The following is a 16,006-nucleotide window of genomic DNA, read 5'->3' on the forward strand; positions in this document are numbered from 1 at the left end:
TTATCTATACCAAAAGGCAACTTTTCCGCGCTATTACAAATTAAAAATCAAAAGTTGATTGTTTCGTAAAAAAACTTAAAAATGTAGCAAAAATTTCAATTTTTTGAAACTTTAATGTCTTTGCGGCACCTCAAGACCTACTCCAATATTTTTCATATTTATAATTTATTTTATCTACACCGAAAGGCAACTTTTTCGCACTATTACAAATTAAAAATCAAAAACTGATTTTTTCGTTCTACTCCGTTCTTCGACCCTACTGTTTATTTTCGCCAATCAAGTCACATACGCGCCAACGTTCATTACGCACTAATTAATGCATTAGCGTACGCTAACAAAATTTTTCCTTCTGTATTAAAGCTACTCTTATTTATAATGAATTTATAAGCTTTTGAAATCGATTCATTTGTTTTGAATAAATCTGTATCACATTGGCTATGACTATACGTAAGTGTGTTGCTTTTTAAAGTACTATATATGTTGTATCGGTTTTTGTTTGTTATATATGAACTTAATTACTACCATGAACATATACAGATGTAGTATTGGACCAATTGGTTATGAATGTATAAAATTTCTTGCAAAACTAGTGGCTGTTAGGTTAGGAGTTATGAACACACAAATTTTAAAATAAAAGTAAAATTTATAGAATATTTATAGAATACATCCTTAATTTTTTAGTTTATTCCTTTTTATAACACTTCAATGTAAATTTCATTATTCGAAGCCCCCATATAATTTTTAACTTGTGATCAATTGAGATTATTTAATGACTTTTTATACATGAGAGATCAGTTTGTTTAAGCATGAATTCTACAAACTATGCAATTGATTCTGCTACCAGACTGCCATATACCAAATGGCTCGATAATTATTATAAAAATATAAAAAAAATCTTGAACAAAGATTAATTAAAAAGGATTATTGTTTGTTTTAGAAACCCGCGTTTATCACTTCTGGACGATTTTACTCCTCATAGTAAAGATACGAAGTGAATAGGAAGAGCTCTTTTCAGAGTTCTTTGTTAATTATGCTTTTCTTTTAGTTATTCTTTTCAGTTGTTGATGCTGATTTTCTTTTTAAGTCGTATTATTTTTTTTAATTTGAAACTTGTTCTATGTTTACATATATTGCTTAGTAAAAAAGAAACATTTTGTCCCACACCTTTCATCTTATCCCTATTTTGGTGAAATAAAAATTTATTGGTTAGCTGCTGATTTTCTTTTTGAATAGCATTATTATTTTTTTTAATTCGAAAATGTTCTATGTTTGCACATGTTGCTTCCTAAAAAATAAACATTTTTTCCTACGTCTTTCATCTTACTCTTATTTTAGTGAAATAGATGTCGATTGATATATGAAATATCATTAAAGATTTATGTTCTATAATGAGCAATATTTGTAATTTAATTAAAAGTGTTTAGTTGTATTTCTCAACACCACCCATGAGTGTATAGAAATCTTTTGAGATTGTGAAAATTTTGTTCACTTAATAAATAATTTGATATATATTCTCTATATAGATTTTATATAGTTATATTCTCTATATAGTTCCAATCTATATAATCTATATATAGATTGGAATTATATAGATTATTATGCTAAAAATAATCTCTTTGAAGAATAAAGTTTTAAGAAGTTTGAGAAATTTTATGCATTGATAAATGGATAAAGGAGACAATAAGCAATGGACTATAACTTATGATTCAATCTTTAAAACCAAATGATAAGTGTAATAACGATATAAGTTCAGGTGGAATAATTACATTAATTATTCTGATACATATATGCAATGCGTCTAAATATATGAAATTCGTTCAATATTTTATTTAACCATCATCCAAAACTGTGTCTTACTTGTATATTATGTATAAGTTATTACTTGTATATTATGAAAAAAAACACACACCCCACATTTTATCTTTAGTTGACTAAAGGTTATTAAACTTGTACTGATTGTAAATGCAACATTTTCCCTTAACTGTTTTGGTAAATAAATGCCAAAATAAATCTCAATTATTTTTTGCCAAAAAGAACAATTTTACAGTTCTCATTAATATAACAGATTATGTTCTTAAATACAAGAAGAGAAAATGAAATACACTTCAAACCATTTGCACTCTAATAATTGAAATGGATGAAAATTAATAACTAGAAATAAATCTAAAATAAATGGAGTCACAAAATAAATATTAAGCACGCAGGTTCATTTATCACATTCTCGCATTTGTCATGTTTCTCTTTGTCTTGAAAATAGCTTAATCGTTCTAAATCTTCCCATAAAACAATTTATGACGGAAGAAAATAGCATATATCATCGCTGAATAAATTTTAATCTAATTATTGTTTAATCAAAGAAAATAATCCAACCCGTTATCGTTATAGCTAGATTTGTTCTTGTCTTTTCCGTGTTCTACTTTTCATGATGAGAAATATCAGATCGCAGAGGTGATTTCGAGCCATTTGTGGCAAACTCGCTTTTGGTATTTTATTTTTCAATTTTCCTAATGAGGAGATCAGGACGAAAATGGAATTTTTATCGGGGGAGAAATCAAACTCGCATCACAACTATCGTTTTTCAGGTGTGGAGATCAAGTAATGTTAGAAATCTCTCTATTTTTGTTTCTTTGTTTTTAGTATTTTACAAATAATAAACCAGAAATTAAAGTAAAAAAACAAACACTTTCAAACCACATTTTTATGAATTTAAAAACACACTTTTATGAATTTAAAAACACACTTTTGTGAATTTAAAAATACACTTTTATGAGTTTAAAAAATAATTTTATGAATTCTTAAAAGCAGAATTGTTTTTTATTTTAATCCTTTCCTGCTTTTTAATCCTGAATTTTTATATTTCATTATTAAAAATACTACAGATTTTCGAAATCCTTTTTCTCACAAGTTTGCCACCAGGTTGCGCCACTCGTAATGGAATCAAGCTCTAACTACATAAACCTATTAACGGATAATTTAGTTTGGAAAATATCAAAACAGGGCTTTGTTATTGAGTAAACATTAGAGTACAAACTTTCAAAACTCTAATATACCAGTATGTGAATGAAAAACCGATACAAAACTCCATTTTTAGAAACATGAAACAAGTCATGCTGAACAAGATGAATAAAAATATTATCCTTTTTTTTAAAGGTCTTGTTTTCTGTTCGTTTTGGTTATATGCCCCCGAAGTAATCTCTGGCTAAATTGTTCCAAGCATATAGTTAACAACAAACATAATGGGATTAGGTAAAATAATTTAAGATTATTTATATTTATTGGAGTAATTAAAAATTTATAGATAAAAAGTAACATGAATAAACTGAATTGTTTAATATAAGCTAAGAACAAAACGATCTGAAAACGTTATAAAGAATTAAAAAGAGCTCATATAGCGTTTCTCGTCCAATCTAGAAAAGTAAATGATATTGGACGAAAAAAAAAAAAAAGGAATGCGATGAGAAATAGAAATACAGCATTCCATTAATATAAGATAGATAGTAAAAATAGATTCTCTGTAAGGTACATGGGTGCTTTCTAATCAAAGACGATATTCTTTTGTGAGAATGATGAGAGCGTTCAATATGGTGGGCAGTCAATTTTGCATCAAAATCTCGCATAGAAAGAAGAAACCACAAACTAAGCAATGAAAGGTTTTGAAAGAAGGTATTGAATTCTTGAAGGGAAAAATGAAGCACTCATAAATAATGTCTTAGATTCGGATAGAAAGGAAGAAAGAAAATTGTCGTCCTTCCATCAAACTTTGTTACAATGGTGAGGAACAGTAGATTTGCCAAGGAAAAAAAAAGAATAGTTGATGATATGAACTTGTTATGACATTAGTTGCAACATAAAAAAAGGAAAAATAAATACCTGAACTGAAGCGAAATTTTAATTTTTTTCTCAAGGATAGGATACAAAATTTTACCAAGCAACAAAATATAAATTAAAAAATGAGCTTATGAAGTTCAGCATAAACTGTTAGGTAGTTTAATATTTCTATTAAAATTAAGTTTATATTATTAAGTTTATGTAATATTTTGATTTAAAAGATTCTTTCAAGGGAAACAGCAAAGCAAATATGCCCATTTCAGGAATTTAAAAAATTGTATGATGACCTTGTTTTTGCCTTTATTATTTTAATATTATTCATTTTACAATTACTACTTGCTTGGATTTTATCTCTGGTTTCATACTTATCTTCTGCGAAAACTATTCTTTTGGTTAAGACAAAATCACGATGACAATTTGAGGCTTAAAATTCCCCACAAAATGTATATTTATTTACCTCAACAAAGAGTCTTAGAAATGGTTACATTTTCGAAAGAATTAAATATTTAGAAGTGAAGGAATGTTATAAAGTTTACGTAAAATACATTATAGAATTCTTAATAGAAATCCATTTATATTGCTTTCAAAAGAATTTCGAAACTTTATAAAGTTAGAAACTTTAATACCTTGAGAGAGGCAAGTTTATTTAATGAATAATTATTTTAAAAGCATTATTTGCATTTGATGAATAGATATTTAATATTAAAATTAGATTATTACTTTCCTGAACTAGGCACAAAAGTTTTATATAAATATTTATGCAAAAAAGTTTATCTAAAGATTTTGCGGCAAGAAAAGATAAAGTAAAGAAACTTATATCTCGATTTTTTTTCGATGTCTATAGAAATCTCATTAGTATGGGATAGTTAAAGTATTATTATTCTTATTGTAAAGCAAGGAGAAAATTCTGTAGGCATTAGAAAATTCAGGTTCGAGATGTTGATAAATATTCACCATATATATTTTCCTCGATCTCAAAAAAAAAAAAAAAAAAAAAAAAAAAAAAATCATAATTTATATTTAAGTTATGCTGTACCCTCAGAAATACGTTTCGGTTTCTGCATCGGGGTGAAGTCAACCAACTGACTCTCCGACCCGCCACGAAGGCACACGGATTTAAACCATAAGCCTGAATGACCGGACCGCCGCAACAGCAACACTGGCGGGAACTGTGGTTGAGTTCTAAGAGCCATCACCGGCCACGGTACAACCCTCCCCGAAGGAAGTACGTTCCGTCATCGATGGGAGGAGTCAGATCACCCCCCCCCCCATTTGTGTACCCTCCAGGGTGGCGAGATCCAACCACCATGCCAAAAGCATCTCATCCTCATTTCGAGGTGCTCCCCGGGGGGCATGCATCGGGGTGAAATAGCATGTAAGTCTGCTCAAGATTTGATAATTTACTGATGAATATAATATTTCAAAAATGACCTTAGTTTCTAATCAAAAGAAGCACACAGTATAAATTCTCAAGCATGGCTTAAATTTGCAATGCAATTATCAGCTTATTCCAGGCTTATAATTGTAATAAGATCATTAAAAATAGTTAAAATATTTATTCTCTGAAACGTTAAATAAACTTAATTCATCTTCTTAAACGTTAAATAAACTTAATTCAAATATATGTTAGAAATTTTATGAATTAATCTGACGAAAATAGCAAATATTTATAATATTGTCAATATTACTGCACAATTTGCTATTTAAATTTATAATTAAGAAAAACAATGATTCTCAATTTTTATATAATCGACTTAAAAGCTAAAATAATCATTATTACCTTCACAAAAGTCCTTGCATGGCATTATTATATCATCATCTTCGCAGTCTGGTTGAAGAAGTTGACAGACGAATTCCTGAGCCAAGGGGTAGCATTCGAAGTCGAGAATTTGCCGGAACATCACAATATCATTCATCACTTCAGACATATTATTATGGCCAACGATGTTGGGGTATGACGTGGTATTGTAAGGCAGAGAATTGCAAAACGATACTTCCAATGGTGAGCATTGTCTGGGTACGATCCGAGGCAGAGCAGAGCTGGGGGTTGTAGTTAAACCTTCCACATAACCAGGATATTGGCGTCTAGGGACCCATCTGTCCAGAACATCATCCACAGGAGGTTTTCTTTCTGCAAATAAAAGTATTAATTAGAAGATTTTTAATCGAGATGTTTTAATGAAATTTATATTTTATTGAACATACTGTAAAATCTTGTCATGTGTCATATTTTCAATTTACACAATCACTAAGGTTATAAGGAGTAGAGTATTAGTTCTTCATTCTTTGTATTTTTAATTCTAATCTTCTTTATCTTAAACATTCCTCCTCCTCATAATTGAGGATCAGAATCTTCCGGCATGATGGTTGATTCTCGCCACGCTGGTGGGTACAGAAAAAGGTGGGGGTCTGGCTCCTCCCATCGATGACTGGATGTACTTCCCAAGGGAAGGGTTGTACCGTGGCCGGTGATGCCCTTAGAACTCAACCACAGTTACCGCCAGTGTTGCTGTTGTGGCGGTCCGTTAGGTCATTCAGATTTTTCGGTGTGCTTTCCGGCGGGTCAGAGTAGCCAATTTAAACCTTAAACACTACGGCTCCAAGTATTAAAATAGGAATTTATCATTCGCCGTGGCGGTACCGGTTCAATTCGACTATTCTCTAGAATTAAACCTTAATATAATAAGGGCTGTAGTACAAATTTTTCCTTCGTTGATTTTTAATTTGATTATTCCTTACATTAAACCGTAATATTATAAGGATTGTAGTACAAAATCTTTATTGGCCGATTCTTAATTTGCATCTTCCTTACATTAAATATTATGGTTTGGTTATATTAACGTCCCGTTTGAAGCAACACTAGGGCTATTTTGGGACGGACCTCGTCATTTTGAACCGCGGTTAAATGACGAGGACGACACCTGAGCTGGCACCCCCCTCTCCACACCACACCACACCATCGGGAGGACGTTTGGTCATGACGGATTTAACGTGCAACAGACCCCCTTACACGACGGTTCTTCGGAGGAATCGGGTCACGAACCTGAAACCCTCCGGTTCCGAAGCCGAGACCTTACCACCAGGCCACCGCGGCCCCATTAAATATTATGGCTATAAGGAATTGCAGTACAAGTGTGTCAATCGTTGTATTCTTAACTTGAATCTTGCTTAAACTAAACTAAGATTGTAAAGACTGTATAGAAGCACTCATCCCTTCGTCGTATTAACTTGAATCTGCTTTTCATTAAATACATGATTTTAAATTCAGATATTTCTCAGCTTATTTTGATAGTAAGATATTTTGCTGGATCGAAAATATCATTGAAAGAATAGATTTTTGGTGATGTAGTACAAAGAGTTCATTCATATGACGTTACAGACACGATTACAGTGAAATGCCCATGCCATCTGGCAATTAATTAACTGTCCATTATTTTAGCCCTGAAATTTGAAGTCTGATATCTGCCTTTTCTGCAAGCTGATTAGTGGCTTTCAAAATTAAACTGGTGTATCGGACTTCATGGGCGTGAAGAGACCATGCATTGGCAATTATCACACAAAAATTTACAAAAACTTTATTACATAATTAATATATGTATATTTATCACGTTTAATGAAACCTACTATTACTTTGTTTAACTGTTAATAAACATTTGGTGAACAAATATTATTCTAAAAAACATGACATGCATACAAGTAGTTCAGCTGTTTCTATATTTGTTCAAACGAATTTGTATTTTTAAGATCTGGAAATAGTGCAGATAAGTCCTGCCAATCTTAAATATTTTATTCGTAAAAATATCGTACTCTATAAAAAGGACAATACTTTCTAAACCGAGACAATCTTTTTCTGAATTTTATGTTATTGTATTATGAAATAGCATTGTTATTTTAAGATTATAAAGGGTTTTTCATAAAATATTTTGTCCGGAGAGAAATCAATGCTATTGCTTAGTCTTCATTTTTCCATAACTATACAGTTTTGAATTTTCTGGGTTCTGACAATAGATAATCGAAGGTAAAGAAATTGAAATTTCTTTCTATAGAAGGAATTTTATTTCCGTCTTTCAGAATTTGATATTCTGTTTAAAATTTTTTACGCTACACGAAAGATAATATTTTTCAATTGTCGATTTAAGGTTGCATCTTTTTGTAGTAATGTTTAACTTTGTATTGACTTTTCATTTGAATAGATAATCCACTTTTAGCATGAATATCAAAATTCTGGCTCAGTTTTGCTCAATGATTATGCAATTAATTATTTTGTTTAATTATATTTTAATAACATTTAATGTTACTAAGACATAACTAAACAAAAATTAATAAAGGCATTTAAATCTAATAAAAATGTATATTACTCTGAGAAGTAAAATGTTTTGCATTTATCTTGATGTAAGTGATTACCTCTGCTTATAATGTTTTTAATGGATTATTGGTCTGCCTTCCTGCTTTGGCCTACTCGCTGCTGTAGCTTCCACTTTTCATAATTTTGAGCCCAAACTTTTAGGCATGAATTTTGCCGTTTTTGAGGTTAAGTATAAAATGCTAAAACTGCTGAATTCAAATGCTTTGCGAAATAATGTGAGTTATTGCAAATAAATTTTTCCTGCAAATTAATGCTAAATGTAATTTATTAAAAATTAGAACGAAACAAATTGCTAATTGGCAGTTGTTTTCAAGGAATTAATTATTTCTTCCACAGAATAAAATTCTTTCAATATATTAAGCCAACAAGACGTTACTGGTAAAACGTCAATAATTAAGATGAATAATATGAGTTATTGCAAATAAATTTTTCCTGCAAATTAATGCTAAATGTAATTTATTAAAAATTAGAACGAAACAAATTGCTAATTAGCAGTGGTTTTCAAGGAATTAATTATTTCTTCCACAGAATAAAATTCTTTCAATATATTAAGCCAACAAGACGTTACTGGTAAAACGTCAATAATTAAGATGAATAATATGAGTTATTGCAAATAAATTTTTCCTGCAAATTAATGCTAAATGTAATTTATTAAAAATTAGAACAAAAAAAATTGCTAATTAGCAGTTGTTTTCAAGGAATTAATTATTTCTTCCACAGAATAAAATTCTTACAATATATTAAGCCAACAAGACGTTACTGATAAAACGGTAATATTTAAGATGAAAACAGAAACATAATAGTTCAGTAATTTCCTGGAAATTTTCAATAAATTTACCTATAACAATCTCAAATTCAAGCGAAAAGAGAATAAGTAATTTTAATCAAATAACGGAGAATTTTCATTATATTGAAAACATTCCAATAAACTAAAATTTAAAACTTTCTACTTTCTAATAAGCTATTTTACCACTTAATATATTACTAGGTGGAATATTATTTTCAGTTAAGAACTAAAATGACTAATATCCTGTTTCTTTATTATTTTATTTTTCTAATAAATTTTTCTGTTCTGTTTGTTTCAAGCTGGTATTAGCATTTTGTGGAACTTTAAGCATCATCTGATTATAAATGGATACTTCATACATTATTAGATATGTTTTCGGTCCTTTAGTATTTTTGTTATTGTTTTTAAATATTATGTAGTAATATATATTTTTCTATTTAATCAGAATGGAAAATTTACGAAATGTGTACAAATTGTTTACCACAATTGAAATTTACAACGTTTTTTTTTTTAGTTGTTTTAGGTTCATTAGTTTTCATATAATTGCTTTTCATATTTAGTTCTCAGCCGCGAATATGAGATTTTGTATATAATTAAAAATGAACATTTCATCAATTGTAAGAGTATATCTAACAGAGAACTTTCAATCATAACTTTTAAAGTTTTCTAAAGATTAGAGAATTTAATTTTAGTTAATAATTACGACACTAGAATATTACAAATTAGTTTATTCTATGAAAGCGAAGAAATAGCTATTAATCCCTTTTATCTTTATCTATTGATATTTTTTAAGTGTTTGCAGGACATATTGAAAAGAATTATTTATATATAGTAATATTTTAATATTCAACTTCTGTTCACTTATAGAAAAATAGAAAAGGAAATTCACCTTTATTTGTTATTTAGGTATGGAAATTTGATTGTTTAGTATTTATTAAAAATAGAAAAATTGATAAGAAATTGCCATTTTTTTAAATATCGTTTTATTTTTTTTATTTAGTTAAGTATATAAAAGCCCAAATTCGCATTAAATTTAACTGACATTTAAAAAATTTCTAGCAGAATAATGCGATGAATGTACTGTAATATGCAAACAATCTTTTACTGAATTTAACTAAAAACCCTATGATCCTTTTAAAAAGAAAAAACTAAAGCTATTATAATATAAAATAAAATAGTAAAAAATATAGGGTAATTAAAAAAAGAAAAGTAAAGATAGGTAAACATAATACAGGAAGAAACTTAAAATGCAAATTGAGTACTCAAATGTAATATAAAAATAATACAAATTTGATAAAATTTAATCTCTTTCTTCTAGTAAAAATACTTTAAAATTAGCTCTTTAAGATCCATACAAAATCAGCATAAGTGGCGTACATTGTCGTTCTAGTGAAGGAAAACACAGAAAGAAAAAAAATAGGGTTAATATATATGACATTACATTGAAATGATAAATATGCTAACCTGGGGCATCATTTCCTTTTACACCATATTAAAACACAAAATGGATTTCAAAATTAAATTGATTCCGAGCGTTTGAGGCGCATTATGTGAATGTAAAAAAAAAAAAAAAAAAAAAAAAAACTAAATTTATTTAATATTATCTGTTTAGCAAACGATAAACAAATACCAGCAATAATTTTAAAAAAATGGCAAATTAAGATTTTATTTAGACCGTATTCAAGACTTTGATTAGATTATTCACTGTTTATCAAAATACCATTTAACTGTGACTCTCGATATTGCAGTCAATGCATTATAAGAGCTTTACGGCATTCATCCATTCCTCAGCTCATTTAAGTTTGACAGGAGAGAAGGATTAATGTATTGACTGTCTTGGCGGATATTTCGAAATGATCCCGTATGGCCTATTATAATATAAGTTTATTGCAGTTTTAATTAATTGTCAACGGCGTCGACTATTTCCGATTATGAACATGTTTTCTTGAAATATCGTCTGTTGATTGCTCGAATTATGGGATTTATTTCTTAAGATTTACTGCTTCTCTTTCTCTTGAAGGTAAATTTTAATTCAGTTTAAAATTGTTCTAAATGGACTTAACGTTAGGTATATGAAATAAAGAATGACTTATTTTTATAGAATTGTTTGCAAAAAATTTCGACAATGAGAGGCAAATACAAATGAACAATGCTTTAAACAGAAATTTATTAGAACGATATTTTCTTTAAATCACAATTTCATACCTACTCAAAATTTATGCAACAGTGGAACTTGGATAATTTGAAGCTGACGGGACCACAATTAAAAACTCGATTTATCCATAAATTCGAATTGCTGATATAATGATCGTAATAAGGAAAATTGAAAATTTTTCAATTGGAAACGACAATAAAGATTTATTTTTAATATATATCAGTTTTTTTATTAAAAAGTAAATAGTTTTAATATGTAAAGATAATTATTATTTGTAAGAAACTTAAAAATAATAACGTCTACATATAAAATGTAATTTTAATAACAGCATTTTGAATCCAAAGATTGTGTAACAAAACTTCGAAATAAAACGTGAAATTCACATTTAATACATGAATTAACAGAAAGTGAATATTTTTATTAGTTTTTTTTTTCACCTGAATACATTGTATGGCAATGAGGTCTTTGAATTATTAAGAGCCTTTAAATATTATTCACTTCTGATAATTGACGATCCAAGGAGTAGTTTGTTAATAAAACGATTCAGATACGAAATCGCATTTTTTACGTTTTTAATTTTGATTATGGATTAAAATGTTTTACTAATATACATTGATTTAATATTTGATCATAAATTCAAGGCACTAGAAAAAATTATGTTATCAATGAATTCGAATAAGATTTTAAAATTGGCAAAGTTTAGCTATAACTCGGAAATAATTATAATTTAATTCAAATTAAAAACTCTGTATATTTCTTTTCACTTTATTCACGCAATGAATATATTTTTACCAAAATAAAACTAAATACTTTCTATTTTCAGATATAGCAATTATAAAAATTATTTCGTGTCATTATAGAAGACTGCTGCTTTCATTTTTTAACTTTTTTAATTTGTTCAACGAAGTTCTAAGCTCATTTTAAAACTTGACGTAATTTGAGAAGATCATTTTGCTGACCCAGTAATTCTACACGAAACAGTATGTTAAAAGTAATATTTTAGATTTTACTAACCTTGAATTTGAATGGAATCTTGATCAATCTTGATATCTCTGAAAACCCCAGTTCTGGATCTCATCACTTCTTCAGAGAGGACAACATACAGATCAGCAGCACTCAGTCCACTTTGATCAGGAGAAAGATGCAAGTTGAAATGAACGATCAGGTTTTTGTCATCATCTTTCCTGAAATAGACAGTAATAAAACATTTAGAAAGTCGCTTCTTAAGATTATATCTCTTGAAAACACGATGAATGTACATACATATCTTTCAGGACAATTTATAGAGAACAAGCTGGGATTTTTTTATCAAAGGAAAAACGTTTTTCTATATATATATATATGTACCTGCCTTAGAGTTTGTGATGTTATAGTATGGAAAATCAAGCTTTTGCCATCATATATATATATATATATATATATATATATATATATATATATATATATATATATAAATTCAAGCTTTTGTCATCATCTTTTCTGAATTAGACAGTAATAAAACATTTAGAAATTCGCTTCATAAGATTACATTTGACTTATTTTACTTGTACATTGAATCTATCTATTGAAAATACGATGAATGTATATACATTTCTTTCATTACAATTTATAGAGAACACGCAAGGATTCTTTTTTTATCAAACGAAAACGTTCTTCTAAGTACATATGTTTGCAATATTATAGTAAGAAAATTTTTCATAATAGTTTATAGAATTTGATTTATGGAAGAATTTCATATTATCCGTGGTTTTGACATATTACAAGGATGAAAAATAACATAATAGACATGCCTCTGTTAAAATGTAAACACAGTCTACGATCTTTTCAGGAAGTTATTTATTATGAACTCAAAGATATAAAGTTTCTTTCTTTCAGGCAATCTTCTTTCAAATATCTTTTAAGCAATCTTAGATAAGACTCTTTCTGATTTAGATCAAATTTTTTAAAGAGAATATTTTCCTTTTCATTGCGGTTTTTCGAATTTTAAAGTTGATGTCATAAATGACATATAATCAAAGACATTTTAAAATTTAAACATTCTTCAGGTTTTATTTAATATTCTATTTATTATTCTGACGTGTACCTTATTTGATACTTCTAAAATTTAGTCCTGGAATCATTATTTGATCCTTAATAAAATATTAAAGTTCTAGTTCAATAAGATAATAGAACTAGCAGCAATTTTCCAAGAAATTATTTCAGAATAATATCTTTCTGGTTTCTCAAAATAATAATGATTATAAAAGATCATAAATCTACTATAGCATTTCATCTTGCCTAATTCAAATCATAAAATATTAGAGAAGTTAGGGATTTATTTGAAATAATTAGGAATAAAAAGAAAAGTTATTAATAAATTTGCGCTATGATTTATATGTAAATTTTTTTCAACCCTGGAACATTCATAAGTTAAAATATTTTAGTTGTAACATGATAAATTTTTTGAAAACTGTGCGCCTGAATTATGATTTTTTAAGACTTGAAAATACAATTTATGTTGCTTACTAATATTGCATATTCATTTTGCTTTCTTTTTAATAATGAAAATGGTTTTATCTTTTTAAATTGCTCTTGAGTTTAGAAGGTATAAGCACAAAACGAGTTATATCCGCCTTACCGAAGCATCCGGGGTAAAAATCTAAATGATTAGCAGCCTCCACGATTAATCCCGAACTAAGGTCGATGCAAAATAACCCCTATTACTTCGTCGTCGCTCCTGCTCTCACTCATATTTTAAGAGGTACAACCAGTCATTGGAGTTAAGGCAACTCAACCCCATTTTTGGAGCTACCGGTGAATCCAGAGCCTGCTTAGCATTCGTTGGGAAATCAGGGAAATGTAAAATGAGTAGATATGTGAAAAAATTTAGTTCAAATTTTGAACTTTTTACCGTCAATATCCTTTGTACACTCCACCTGCTTTATCCGTATATAACACGAAACCTGTCTCAGTATATTTTAATATACTTCTTCCAAAATGTATAATTATTTCTTAGGAAAATACTAATGGAAAAAATTTCTCATAAATAGCGGTTTGCTTTATTGCGAAATTACATGGACAGTTTACAACCGTTGCATCTGAACAACGATTAAAAATAATTTGAGAATAGAGGTTAAAGTATATTTAAGTTAGCAGCATACAAATAACAAATTAATTAATTTTGCTACAATGTGTCTGTCGTGTATATGAATATATTCATATTGATATTTTATTTAAAATGGCCAAAATAGTTATTGCTCGAAATTTGCTTTACAAACGCTTATTCAAACGCAGCTATTTGTTTGTTCAAATGATTAATTTAAATTAATAAGGTTTAAAATAATGCATTTTGTTCCCGTATGGAATATTAATTTATTTGGAGTGCAATACAATTAATTGTTTCTAATTTAATGTTTACTGTTTAAATCCTCAATCATACAATGGTAAACGCTGTGAACGACGCGACTGTCTCCCACCGTTTCACATGATTGATTTCGCCGGAAATAGTGTAGCGCTTTGTCTGGTTCACAGTGGAATAATTAATCTCTCAAAGTTGACACAGTTCCCAAGCGCCTGGGGGTATAGGGAATTTTAAAACCCAATTGTGTGAGTGAACAAACTTTACTGACGTGCACAGGGAGGAATCAATAAGGTTCAGTTCCAAGTGACTCATGAAGGTCAAGTTCACATTGAAGGATGAGTTGACAGAGCTATCCAAGTTCCAATTTTCTTTTTTAAGACTAAAAATAGACACTAACCCCTTCCTAAGATGCTAAAAATAAGTTTCTAAGAAAAATCAAATTCAGCAGAAAATATTCAAAAATAATAAATTTTTTTTAAAAATTTAAAGACACGTTTTTATTAGCGACTTTTTAAGCCGAAAATAATATATTTTTTTGTAAAAAATCTATCTAGAGGTTAAAATAAAATAATAAAAATGAGAGGCATTGATAAGGATACACTTAGTTTTACAAAGTTAAAATTTTAGTCATCTGTGTAATATATTTTTGATTAATGTTTGGGAATTCCCTTTCTAAAAATGTTTACTATAGCTTAATTTTATTATATTATTATCTTCAGAGACTCATGCTTTTTCGATTTTGTTTTGATTTTACAACTTTTGATTCATTTTTATTGTGTTTAAAGAGGTGAATTTTTAAAACTTGTCCTTTCCTCTGATTGTTTATCATTTTTTAGTCCTAAATATTTTTTATAATGTATTGTTATAAATATTAAGGTATCTTGTTATTATTTTTTTCCATTTCTCTCCCAGAGTGTCCTTCTTGTAAGAAATACAAAAAATAACTAAAATTAATCAATTAAATTAATAATGAAATTCAGAATAATTAAAAACATTTCATTGCCGTCAAAACATATAACCCTACAAAATGTCAGACTTCGAATACATTAAAAAAAATAAAAAAAAGTAATAAAAAAAAGTATTTTAACAAATTTGAAAAAAAAAAAAAAAAAAAAAAAAAGAAGATAGATAAGAGGAAAAATAATTGCCAACAATTATTTCTGTTTCGGAAAAAAAAACCCTGGCTATCTGTGTTTACGATATATTTATGTCTATGTCCCATTATGTAATCTATAATTTCAACGGAAAGGATTTCTTGCTAATTTTTGTTATGAGGTGTTTTTTTTTGTTTGTCCAGTACTGGAGGTCAGAGGTCGGCAATAATTGTTTTGATGCTGAATTTCGATTTTTTTTAAAAGTTTGTTAATAATATATACGAAAGAAATAAAATATCAAGTCAAAGGAAAAAACTCCTAACAATATTTTATGAGAACTGTTTGAACATCTTGTTAAACAGTTTAGCTCTAAATTCCTTTTCTAATGATTGATGTCTGATAATAGAAGTTTTCGAACATGAATTTTATTAAAAGT

General features: G+C 28.3%; 1 protein-coding gene across 3 annotated transcripts in view; it reads right to left on the reverse strand.

The window, feature by feature from the left end:
* The window catches only part of LOC129958574 (atrial natriuretic peptide-converting enzyme-like), a 676,434-nt gene that overhangs the window by 68,149 nt on the left and 592,279 nt on the right, over positions 1 to 16,006 (reverse strand). For all 3 annotated transcript variants that reach the window (XM_056071145.1, XM_056071144.1, XM_056071143.1), the window contains 2 exons: positions 12,151 to 12,320; positions 5,609 to 5,959 (listed from right to left, as the gene is read on the reverse strand). In XM_056071145.1, the coding sequence (XP_055927120.1) occupies positions 5,609 to 5,959; positions 12,151 to 12,320 (521 nt within the window). The remainder of the gene's footprint in view (positions 1 to 5,608; positions 5,960 to 12,150; positions 12,321 to 16,006) is intronic.

Source organism: Argiope bruennichi, chromosome X1 (assembly GCF_947563725.1).
Source record: "Argiope bruennichi chromosome X1, qqArgBrue1.1, whole genome shotgun sequence".
Classification (NCBI taxonomy): domain Eukaryota; kingdom Metazoa; phylum Arthropoda; class Arachnida; order Araneae; family Araneidae; genus Argiope; species Argiope bruennichi.